Here is a 12,056-nt window from a genome sequence, read left to right on the forward strand (position 1 = left end):
ACCGATATGCAATTAAGTGGTGACAACTGTACCAGCATTCTTTGTGGCAAGAGTTCCTGCATCGATGTGTTGAATTACTCCCACAATTATTATAACTTCAAAGTTAGCTTGATCTATGTTTCTTTTTTTTTACTAAGTTTAATAGAGTTATATGCTTTTCCAGTCAATGTGGATTGTATCTGAAGTCCCTCTGACTTCACTTCAACAGCTGTTATCTTGCGTTCACTGTCATCCGACCCACAGAATATGTAACGCAGCTCAACGCATTTTGAATCAAGTGGATTTCGATCTCCCAAAAATTAAAGCAATGTTAAAAAGAAATTTTTTAAAATTTTTTCTTTATATTTTTAGATTTTCTAGCAGCAGATAAGTCTTCGCTTTGTTTACTGCTAACACGGGACACCTGCGACAGTGGATTGCTCAGAATAATAACTTCAGAACATGCAGAGTGGCTCAATATATTTGTAGCTCGTTAACTCTAAAATTTAATCATACACGATTTTTTTTTAAAACTCAAAACATCGATCAAATAAGCGAAAGCTTGTTTTTTTTACTACTCACACTTTTCTAATAAGTCAAAAAGATGCCACCAACTCATTATATTAAACATTATATTTCAAAAAAACATAATTTTATTTTCCAGCTTAAAATATCGTTTCTTGTTACTAAACACGACATTTTTTGAAGTTAAATGTTTTTCGAAGATGGCGGGGGCGAAGCCTCCTAGTTTATAATAATACTTTTAGTTTGAATACAATTAAATGGCAAAAAGATAAAATTTTATTCTATTTCCTGTGGCAGAATCGAAGCAACACGGCGACATTGTTGCAGAGTTATTATTGCAGCAAGATTTTTCCCTTAAAAGTAAAAAATTTTACTTTTCTTTTCGACAGAAATTTACACATAATATTTGAATCATGCAATTAGATTGACACTTTTCCGCGCTTTCAATTTACAGCGATAGTATCGTAAATCTAATGTTTCGATTGTTTTTTCGGCAGTTATTGATATTGATTTTCACGTGGGTTTGGAAGATATCGATACATTTCAAACAATAGGAAAAACTCGAAACACGCATTTGAGTATTTATTTTTTAAAGCAATATAGTTCTATCGAATTTTTGGCAGTTATTGCTATTGATTTCTCCATAGATTTTAAATCCGATATTTATTATATTATCCGGTATTATTTATTACAATAACCTAATCGCGAAACGAAACATGCATTTGAGTAGAGTGCCTGTATTGAAAAGAGTGATGACAATATCCAAGAGCGCATGCGCTGCCGTCAGATTTTTGTCCAAGGGGGTTGCCAGATGATACANAGTTACTAACTACGGATTTCATGATTTTTAATTTTTTTTTTTTATTGTGATGTTTATTTACAAAATACGAAAAAGGAAATAATTCGTGCGTTTTCTCGAAAAAATTCTGCAACAGGGCATTTAATGATTTTTAATTCAATTGTTAATAGGAATCTATCATTTTAAATAAATATTTTATTTTTAAATGTTTACGTATTACGTATTGTTTACGTATGTTTACGTAACAATACGTAAGGTTACGTAATGTTTACGTATTATTGCCTCTTTGCCAAAATATCTACAGGATAACATAAATTAATGTGTACAAATTTAAGCTTAACTCATAATGGTAAGATTGCTAAAAATAAAATAGTTCACCACCAAGATTAAAATTTTTTTTTATTTTGATGGTGAATTTCAATTGTTAATAGGAATCTATAATTTTAAATAAATATTTTTAAATGTTTATGTATTATTTCTGCAAAAATATCTATAGAATATAAATTAATGTGTGCAAATTTAAGCTCAACTCATAATGTATAAGATTGCTAAAAATAAAATAGTTCACCATCAAGATTAAAATTTTTTATTATCTTCTTGTTAAAGATACATTATGATTGCTACAATCAAAGGCATAAACGGAAATAAGGTGCTAAACTAAATTTTATACGATTAATTTTTTATTCATTTTTAGTTTTTTTCTTCCGTTATCAGGGTAAACAAATTTGTATTAGTATGTATGCATTATAATTTATTTATTATTGTAATATTCTCGAAGAGTTATTTTAAAATCAGCATTTTAATGGTTACCAACCATCAAATTTTAGGATATCCTCTAGCTCTACTATAAATTGACTGTGTTTGAATATCTTAAGTAATAAGTATTGAATCGGTAAGATCTTTCAACAAGGAAAACAGCATGGGTAAAAGTTTTAGAGAAGCTATAAGGCTTTCCCCGAGCTGTTATGCCAATAATGATGATGAATATTTTCATGATAAATTAATCATAAGAAAAAATTTAACAAAAAATTATAATTATCCATACTTATATTGCTATTTTTAAAGCTTCAGTAACGTTAAAATAAATGACAAAATAATATTTCATTTTTTAATCACTAGAACTAAAATATACCTTTACTATTTTATATACAGGGTATTTTCTAGTAAATGTTGCTACAATATTCTTGGGGGGGGGGGGCACATCATAAGGATTAAGAATAGCAACCTACGACCAGAAATGTTATCATATGTGACTAGGGGTGATTCCCTCCCTATTTTGAATGCATTGTTCTGATGTTTTTGAACTGGTTTTTTCATTAATCTAAAATATTTTAATTTCATGTTTTTTTAATAATTATTGTCAAAAATTGCGTTAATTTTAATATTTTGTAATTTAATGATTTGGCGACTAACTTAACACATACCAAGCTCAACCAGTCAAGTTTGGTCAGACTTGCGCCAGGTCAACCTTTTTCTTTTGGGGCAAATGTTATCTTCTTTTTACATTAGAACATAAAAAAATGCTATAATTAAAATTTAAAAAACAGGGATTTTATATTGGACAGAGGTGGTAGGGAGAGTGGGTCAAAATTACAAATATAAATTTTCTCACTACACCATTTGCCCAAACAGCTGATGGGAAGAATTAAAGCTAAATTAAGTGAAATCTGTCACAGTGTTCTTACAACTATGTCCTTTTTAAGAAGATAAGTTATAGTCCTTCTGAAGTTTCAAATACAGTAAAAGGATTTTTCTTTTTTTAAAATGGGGTCAATTTTTTTTTTCCTTCTGTAGTTTATCACTATTTTTTTTAAATGCAGTGATATGCATTTACTTTCAAAATGCAGTTAAATCTTAAATAATTTTAGGAGAGGGATATTTCTGAAAGATTCAATTTACACTTGTGTTCAAAATTTAATAAAAGTTAAGTTTAATAAGACAGAAAAAAAATAGTTCAGAAAAATAAATTGACTTATTTAAAAATTGGAAATTATTAAGAAATATCTTTCATGTTTATTTGAGCAAATTTGTTATTTTCAATCATTATTCACTAATTTTTTAGACTGTTAACTTTACACCAATATTTCATGAATGAAATTCCAGAAAATTGTCAAATATTCGTGATTTTTTTAAGTGTTTTTATGCAATAACTGAATTTGATCTTCGACAATTTTCAAATTGCCCTCTTATACTTTTTTATGTATATATTTCAAGAAATGATTCTCTCTGATTGTCAGAGTAAGAGAAAACTTTATAGTTAAAAATAATTAAAAGGCATGCTAATAGATAATCTCTGGACATAAAATTTCCTCCAAAAAAAAAAAAAACTAAAAACAAGTATCAATTGAGATAAACAACTTGAGAGATTATATAATTTAAACTAAAACTTATGAAAAAAATTATTATTACAGTTGATTTTTTTTTTAAGAAAAGTATTTATTTAAAAAATAATTTTAAATATTAAAACCATTAAAAAATGTATTAATATCCACCCCTGAGAAAAGAATACTTATAAATATGTAACAAGTTACGAATAATACTAACAAAATATATATTTGTAATAGTAATCAGATTTAAATCTATAAACACAGATAATTTTACATGTGTGGAATTATTATTTAAAAAGTGAATTAATTTTTTCAAAACCTGAATATGAATAAATAGGCAGTGTTTTTAAGGGATGAACCACTTATTTTTACAAATACAGTAGGGAACCGATTATCCGGAACGATCGGGATCATCGATATTCCGGATAACTGATTTTTCCGGTTTTCTGAATCGCTACAAAAAACCGTTTTTTTTTTTTTTATAGTTAAACCAAACTTAAAAAAAAAATGGAAATAATCTTAAAAAGAAGAAAAAACGATGAAGTAATACACTAATGATTATTTCCAAAATGATGGTAAGGTAAAACATCTTTCAAAAAAGAGCGAAAAATCCTAAAATCTTATGAGGAAAAAAATTTTTTTTTAAAAAATGACGGGAAAATTTATCGAATTTCGTTCCGGTTTTTTGGTTTTCCGGTTTTCTGATTTCCGGATAACGGGTTCTGTACTGTAGTATAAAGAGGACACATTTATAGGGATCAAAGTGCAAGTGCCACCCTTCTAAAAAGGCTTAGAACACAGAGAGAGACATCTGATGCACTTGCATAAGATTTGCAAAATTAATAGTATTTCAACCTTGTTTCTCAACCAAACCAGGGTTGCCACTCATAGCTGGAAAAAAAATTCCCTGTACATATTATGCACAATATATTAAGAGGAAACAACAATTACTGTGCTCTTGTATGATCTATATTGGGATAACTATATTTATTATACTGAAAAAACAGCTGAACATACTTAAATAGTGCTAGAGTAAATGAAATACTTTAGTATAGCCGAAATATCATGGTTAAATATCCTATAGATTGAGCTTTGACTGGTTACCATTTTTTAAAAAACAAAAATAAGAAACAAAATTCCCTGTATTTTCACAGTTTGTAAAGAAAAATATAAATTCCCTGCATTTTTCCTGTTATTTCAGGTGATTTTTAAATTCCCTGTATTTTCCAGGTTCTCCCTGTGGAGTGGCGGATCCAGCGGGGGGTCATGACCCCCCCCCCATATTGAAAAAAAAATAACAATAATTTTTTTAATAGTTTACCAAAGAAATAAAATATTTTAAAATTTTTTTTCCCTCATCTTATTATGTTCTTCACTAATAACTCTGCCAGTTAATGCAGCAACAGCAGAATGTTCTTTTTCAACTCTTTGACCTCTCAAAACTTGACTTAGAGCAAATCAAAATCAAGAACGATTAAATGGACTCGCATTATTCATCGGGACATTCATCGAGAAATTGATTAGGATGTTGAAAAAGTCATTGACAGATTTGCCAAAGTTTCTAAAAAACGCATTACACCTATTATTGAAAGATTTTGAATGCTTGAATTATTTATGTATTGTTCTATTGTTCAATATGAAAAAAATAAATTTGAAGACTACTAGCATTAAAAATCCCAGTTTTTTTTTTCTTTTCAAAAAAAAAATAATTATAAAAAAAAATTTTTTTACAAAAAAAATTGTGTTGGGGGATCTGAGTTTATGACCCCCTCCAGGAAAAATTTCTGTATCTGCCCCTAGTGGAGTGGCAATCCTGAAAAGTGAATTTCTACAAACTACTTTTTTTTTCCAATCACACTACACTATAATGCTTTTTAAAAAGTAGTACATTATCTTATAAAATACAAAAAAGAGTAACTTCAATAGTTATGTTTATTGTTGCATCATATTTTATTTCAGACTACAGAAAGAAAGTAATATGCTTTTTTAATAAAGTTGTAAAAAATCCAGATGTTTATAAGTGATTCATCAAAAAATTTTTGTATTGGATCATGCTTTTGTTTCACAGCTTGTAAAGCTGATACCATATGAGGAAAAATAAAAAGAAGCAACTTTATGTTTGAAGAAATTTTGAATTGAGTTGAAAATGAGATTGTGAATTATGTGACATCAGTGTAAAAGATGTAAAAGATAAACTAACTGAAAGATTTCATTTATAAGAATATAATTTTGATACTTTCGGTTAGCTGTTCCCAAATAAATTATTATTATTATTTTTAACAGCTGTAGAATATTTAATAGTAGAATACAACAATGATTTATATAAAACTATCTTTCAAACTTTGATGCACAGTTTTTTCCAATTTAAATTCGATAGACTAATACTGTGGATTAAGCATGTCCTATAGAGAAGTAAGTTTTTTTGTAATGCCCTTTTTTTTTGTCCTAACTACTTCCTCAAAAGATGTCCAATAGTGAATTTGGGGCACAAGTCTGTGTTTACCTTGTTGCAGTTCAATGCAGATTATAAAAACTTACACAACTTTTATTTTCCGAAAAATTACTTCCTAAAGTTGGTTAAAAATTTAAACTCTGCATCCTTTAATTTTACCATGCTCCTTTCAAAAAAGATCTTGACAAAGACATGGAATTTAATGACCCAACAATTTTATTAACAAATAAAATACATAACAAAAAGCTGGTCAATTTGTACAAGTTACATTATGTACTGCTTAAATCAATTTTAAATGCATGACTATTTTTAAGGATAAAGTTGCTTTTCATTCTAAATAATAAATTAATATCTAAGTTATAAATAATATCAGCATTAAAAAGTTGTAATGACAGGTGTATTTTAATTTAATTTAAACACTAACTATTTATTAGGTTACAATATTTTAATGATATTTATTTATTTACAATAATTTTGAAACATTTCTGACAAAACGCGTGAAAATATGAGTAACTTGTGTAGCAAATGTTTGGATGAACAGTTATCTCATATCCACACCCAAATGACAACACAAAAAAAAAAGAAAAGAAATTTGAAACCAAGCTTGACAATAAAGTTAGATAATATAGATATAAGATAAAATATGTAAATATCACTTACCCAATAAACTCTTCAACAAAAGATAGATAAATTATATGTTATCGAGGAACTGATAAATTTGCTTGCCTTCAATTTTATGTTTACCTGCCTACATACACATGTAAAGGGAGTGGGAGGGAGAATCGCTCAGGTTTATTGACAAATAAGGGAATTCACAGAAAAAAAAAATAGTGTTACGTCATAAACTGTTATTTTAATGTATGTGTTATCTTTCACAAAATTACAGTTATATGTTAATAAAATATAAAGGCAAGTCACTTCATTCTTTTAACTTAGTAATCAAAAGAGTACGTAATTGAACAAAGAGTTGTTATATTTAATATTTTTAATAGTAGTAAATGAATTTTAAAGAAATGATTCACTTAAAAAATACTCGCTCATCAAAATAGTAACGGGTATAATAAACGTAACAGGTACGTAAGTATGCTTTCTTTTTGGAGGAGAAATAAAGTTTGGAGATTCTAAAATTGAAAATATATCATAATTAAGAAACACCTAATTGAAAATATCTATATAATACCTAAATCTTTACATATTTATTAAAAATAAATTACTGAATAGTTAGATCAAGCGAAATTTATTTCTTCAAGAGTTGCTTTTCAACACGGCTTGATCGACGAATGTTATAAATAAAAATGTTTCTGCCAAAAGTTTCAACTGAAGCTTTTTTAAAGTTTCATTTTCCAATGTATTAGATCGCTTTGAAGAAAATTCGAAAACTTTTTAACTTTTCAAACATTTTTAAAATAATATATTTAAAGATTATATTGATTTTTTTTCTTTAATTGCAAATTTAAAGAAAGAAAAAGTATGGATTTGATGCTAACATGTTTAGATTTCTATGCCTTTAGTTGACTGACTTCAACTTTTACAATTCATCTATAGAGAGTCGTTCATAGTATGCAGAAATCGAAATGTCGACAATTCCACTTGCTCATTACAGTATTTTGAAAAAAGATACTTTCAATGATGTTTATGAACCTTCCGAAGACACATTTTTACTGATTGATGCTTTAGAAAAAGATATTAACATTTTAAAAGAAATAAGGTTTTTTAATTTTATTACAAAAACGTTTTTATAATATCCATGTTTATGTAATGTATGTTCATATAATCCTAAACATCAGTTTAATCTTCTCTGTAACAAATATATTAATTTTAAAATACAGTTTACCCTACTTAAAGGAATACCATTAGTTCCAGCCAAAACTATTCAATTAAGTGGGTTATTCGATTTAAAGGGGAATGCATTATTCTATTTTAAATGTTAAATTTATATATATGCAATTGTATATATTGCATAGTATAGTGTTTTGGTTTATAAATAAACTCAATTTTATGATCAATAAACAATTATAATTTAAACCAGGGTTGGCAAGTTTTTGACACGTGACGGTTTTTACCGGTTTATACCATGGTTTTTACCGTCATGTCAAAAAAACCTCTGTCAAAAATCCATAGTTTTGGTAAAACTGTATTTTTTAGTTCAACTGCTTATAATTTAAAATTAATTCATTTTTGGGCTATAAAATTCGAAATAAAGTTGTTAAAAGATATTTACGAACAGATTCTTGCATTTTCCCAACATGATTATATCAAAACATACTATTTGAAGTAAAATATTAGGATACTAAACGAACTTTTTAACATTTCCAAGCATCATTTTGTTTGGCATATTACATTACTGAAGAATGTCAAGTCATTCTTGACTTAGAGTTTGTTAGTAGTTACAAGTTTTGAAAGTTTTGTTTAGCTTATTTCTAATATTTAAGAAATGCCAAATTTTAAATTCTTCTTTTTAGTTCTTGAATTTATTAATAGTTCCAAGCTTTTTTGTTTGTTTGTTTATTTCTAACAATTAAGAAGTGCAAAATTTTGAATCCTTTGCAAATCAAGCTATAATGATAAAAGTAAGTATCACTATTTTCAATAAGTATATTACAATATTTCTGTATGAATGTATATCCTTCTATAAGAATACATGTATATAGTTGCAAAATCAATAGCAATCATTTACAACATTCATTTAAAAAGGCAATTATGTGAAAATAATATATTGCCCGCTATATGCCATAAATTAATGAAAACAGTAGGTTTTTGACGGTTTTTACCGGTAAAAACACGGTTTTTACCACTGTCATGTCAAAAACCAAACCCTGATTTAAACTGTCTGTGTTAGCATTATAAAATATAAATGTCATATAAAGTTATATAAAAATAAATCTATGCTGATGAAAAAAATAATACAGGTACTATACTATTATTTATAGTACTTGTACTATTACACCTGTTGAGAGCAACAAATGAACAGAAAGTCCCTATTGAAGTGACCACCTATTGTATTCTTATCTTCTTAACTGAAAATTTCATTCTAACTGGTGAAACATTTCTTAAAAATAAGCATTCTGCTCTTATTTAGTGAGCTTTTTTTGACAATACAACTTCATATTGCAATCAGAATGCACTGAAGATGATGATTTACTTTTAAAATTGAAAGTTAAATTAGAAAAAAAAAGGGTTATTTTAGAATAAACAAGCATCTCTAACAAACCTCTTCTCACCTTTTAAAGCTTACTAATTTTTATGATTTAAAACTAAATGCAAAACCTATACAAAAAAACATATAATTGTTTATTGAGTTAAAATAGATTTATCATACTTATTTGGTAAATTTGTTTTTACACGTAATTTTATCAGTTGGGATCATTTTTATAGGCTCTAAGTTTTATTCATCGATTTGTCTTTTCACGACACCAACAGAAATGGCATTTCCGCACCAGGGAAATTTTACTGACTAAAATTTAAATTGTTTGCAAAAAATCATGTACCTATGATAACAATTTTTAAGGCAATGGATTTAACCTCTAAGAATGACCCACCTCCATTAACGACCATATTACTGTGGAGCGGTGAGTGGTCGCTCCTGAGAGGTTTCACTGTATGTTAATGTTATGTTTAAATGGAATTGTTTTTTAAATTAACATGTTTTCGAAATTAACTACATGTTAGTAAAGTGGGGATGGAAAATATTAATGTAGATGAAGTTGTATTTGAAACAGGTACTTTATGTTATGAAAATTGAATGTGACAGTTTGCATAGTGGAAAAATTTAAATGAGTAAGCCTCAAAAGGAAGTTAGGGTAGAGGAAGATTGTGTAATGTTAGTGAGGTTTTATAGATAAAACCAGTGTTATCCAAAAAAGTTTAAAGAGTAATTTCGCTCCTCCATTAATTTTTGATAATGAAATTTAAAATTAAAGAGTGAACTTTAAAACAGAGATTAAATTTGTAAGAAACCACCGTTTTTAACACAGATTATTTTATGACTGATAAATAAGTTGCGTAAAGTAAGCACTTGAGAATAATTAGCAAATTTTTAACCTGAAACATTATTCTGCTATATTTTCAACTTTTTTAACTACACTTTGGTTAATTAAACTATGATTTCTAAAAAAATAAATTAAAAAAATTACTAATAAAATTTATTGTTTATCAGTTAATTTTTTTTTTTAAAAATCGAGTTAGCCACAGAGTGATAACAAATCTACTGCCCATGTGCTAGCATTTGATATACATCTGCTGAATTTTTGTCTTAGGAAAAATATATATTTGAGATGTTTTGAAAATAGTGCTGATAAAAATTAGCCAAAAATAGTTGGTGGTAAAAAAAGAATTTCCGAACAATTGTTTAGCCTGATAACAAATCATTTCTATAATTAGTTTAATGTGCCACTATCAACAGAATTTATAAAAGTGCTAACTTTTATTTATTTTTAAATTTTTCTTGCAGCCCAATCATATGCTTAGAAATTGGAAGTGGATCTGGTGTTGTTACGGCATCTCTTGGCAAAGTTTTAAATAGCTGTTTCTATTTGTAAGTTTGATCAGTTTATTTATAAATCTGACATATCATAATATCCTGTTATAATCTTCTTTTTCCACCTTCATCTATGGAACCAATCGAGTACCTTATTAACAAATTATTTTATTATATATTGTCATGTTTGGTAAAACTATCAATGATTCAAATAAAATAAATCAATTCTCTAAGAGATTTTGAATTGTGTCTGTAAAACAGAGGTTGATGAAACTAGTTTCTTGTTCTTAGTAACTTCAAAATTTTTCTAGTCTGTACAAATTTTCACTGGTCATATCCTTGTTAATTTTTTTGAAAAGGTGTGCAAAATTAAACAGTTTTTCAACACATTTAAATTATTGTAAACAAGTTGAAAATGCAAATTAAGTTTTATATAAATTAACCTGTTTTCAATATGTTTTTATAAACAAGTTAAATGATGCGCATTTATTATAAATACATCATTATCTGGGTAAAAAAAAAAAAAAGTCAAAAAGAAAAAATATATCTAGTAATTTTTAAAAAATCCTGAATTAAGGGAAATAGTGAAATTAAAAGAAAAGAAAAACTACAGTGCATGTGTGACGTTCAAAATTATGATAAAGGGGCATAAGTCAGCGATTTTGTGCCAGAAGGGTGATAACCTTCTAGCATAATTCATAAAGTAATGTTGCATGCAAAACAAACGGGGAAAAAAATATATGAAAAACTGAATCGGCAAACCTTTATTTTATTCAGTTAAGGGTGTTAGTCATCGATCAGAGGGACTGCTGATTATTATCCCATTGTGGTCTAAGTCGGATTTTAGCAGTCTCAGAAATAAAGAATTTCAAGCCATGTTCAATAACCACTAATAAAATCACTGGATTATAAAATTGGATTCATTTTAAAATGTAATTGATTAAAAATGAATCATTCCGAAATAAGTGCATACTTAAAAATAATCTTTTAATAAAATCCTTTTTTTTTAATTTGTAAATAATTTTTTTAAAAATAATTTAAATTAATTTTTTTAAATTTAATTTTTTTTTGAAGGAAAACAAACTTTTGAGAAACCACTATTCGACAAATGAAAAGACTAGATTTTTCTCTTGTCTGGGATATGCTTTACACATTTCAATTTTTATATCTTTTGCTATTGGATGCAGGTAAGAAATTCCAGAGCAAAAAAATTAAATAAAATAGCACAGATATCTGTTATACTTTAGGAAATTAAGAAGTCAGATTTATGAAAGCCTGAAATAGTAAAAATAAATTTTTAACTTATGGAAACCATACATTGATAAATTTACTAACGAATCAGAAGTCTTTTTTGTTTAAAGAAATGCATAATTCATAGAACTAAAGAATGCATTTTCTATTTGTAATTTAGTCATGAAAAAAAAATTATATATATATACATATATATATATATATGTATATATATATGTATATATATATATATTTCTTTCCTACATA

General features: G+C 27.0%; 2 protein-coding genes across 2 annotated transcripts in view; one reads left to right on the forward strand and one right to left on the reverse strand.

Moving 5' to 3' along the window:
• LOC107439697 (LIM zinc finger domain containing stck) overlaps nucleotides 1-6,914 on the reverse strand; it is a 43,082-nt gene extending 36,168 nt beyond the window's left edge. Inside the window, exon 1 of the mRNA XM_043054162.2 lies at nucleotides 6,743-6,914. The gene's annotated coding sequence lies outside the window, so the exon portion shown is untranslated. The remainder of the gene's footprint in view (nucleotides 1-6,742) is intronic.
• A 237-nt stretch (nucleotides 6,915-7,151) lies between these two features.
• The window catches only part of LOC107439699 (HemK methyltransferase 2), a 15,076-nt gene continuing 10,171 nt past the window's right edge, over nucleotides 7,152-12,056 (forward strand). The window contains exons 1-2 of the mRNA XM_016052377.4: nucleotides 7,152-7,790; nucleotides 10,533-10,616. Of these exons, the coding sequence (XP_015907863.3) occupies nucleotides 7,657-7,790; nucleotides 10,533-10,616 (218 nt within the window). The 5' untranslated portion in view covers nucleotides 7,152-7,656. The remainder of the gene's footprint in view (nucleotides 7,791-10,532; nucleotides 10,617-12,056) is intronic.

This window comes from Parasteatoda tepidariorum, chromosome 8 (assembly GCF_043381705.1).
Source record: "Parasteatoda tepidariorum isolate YZ-2023 chromosome 8, CAS_Ptep_4.0, whole genome shotgun sequence".
NCBI classification, from domain to species: domain Eukaryota; kingdom Metazoa; phylum Arthropoda; class Arachnida; order Araneae; family Theridiidae; genus Parasteatoda; species Parasteatoda tepidariorum.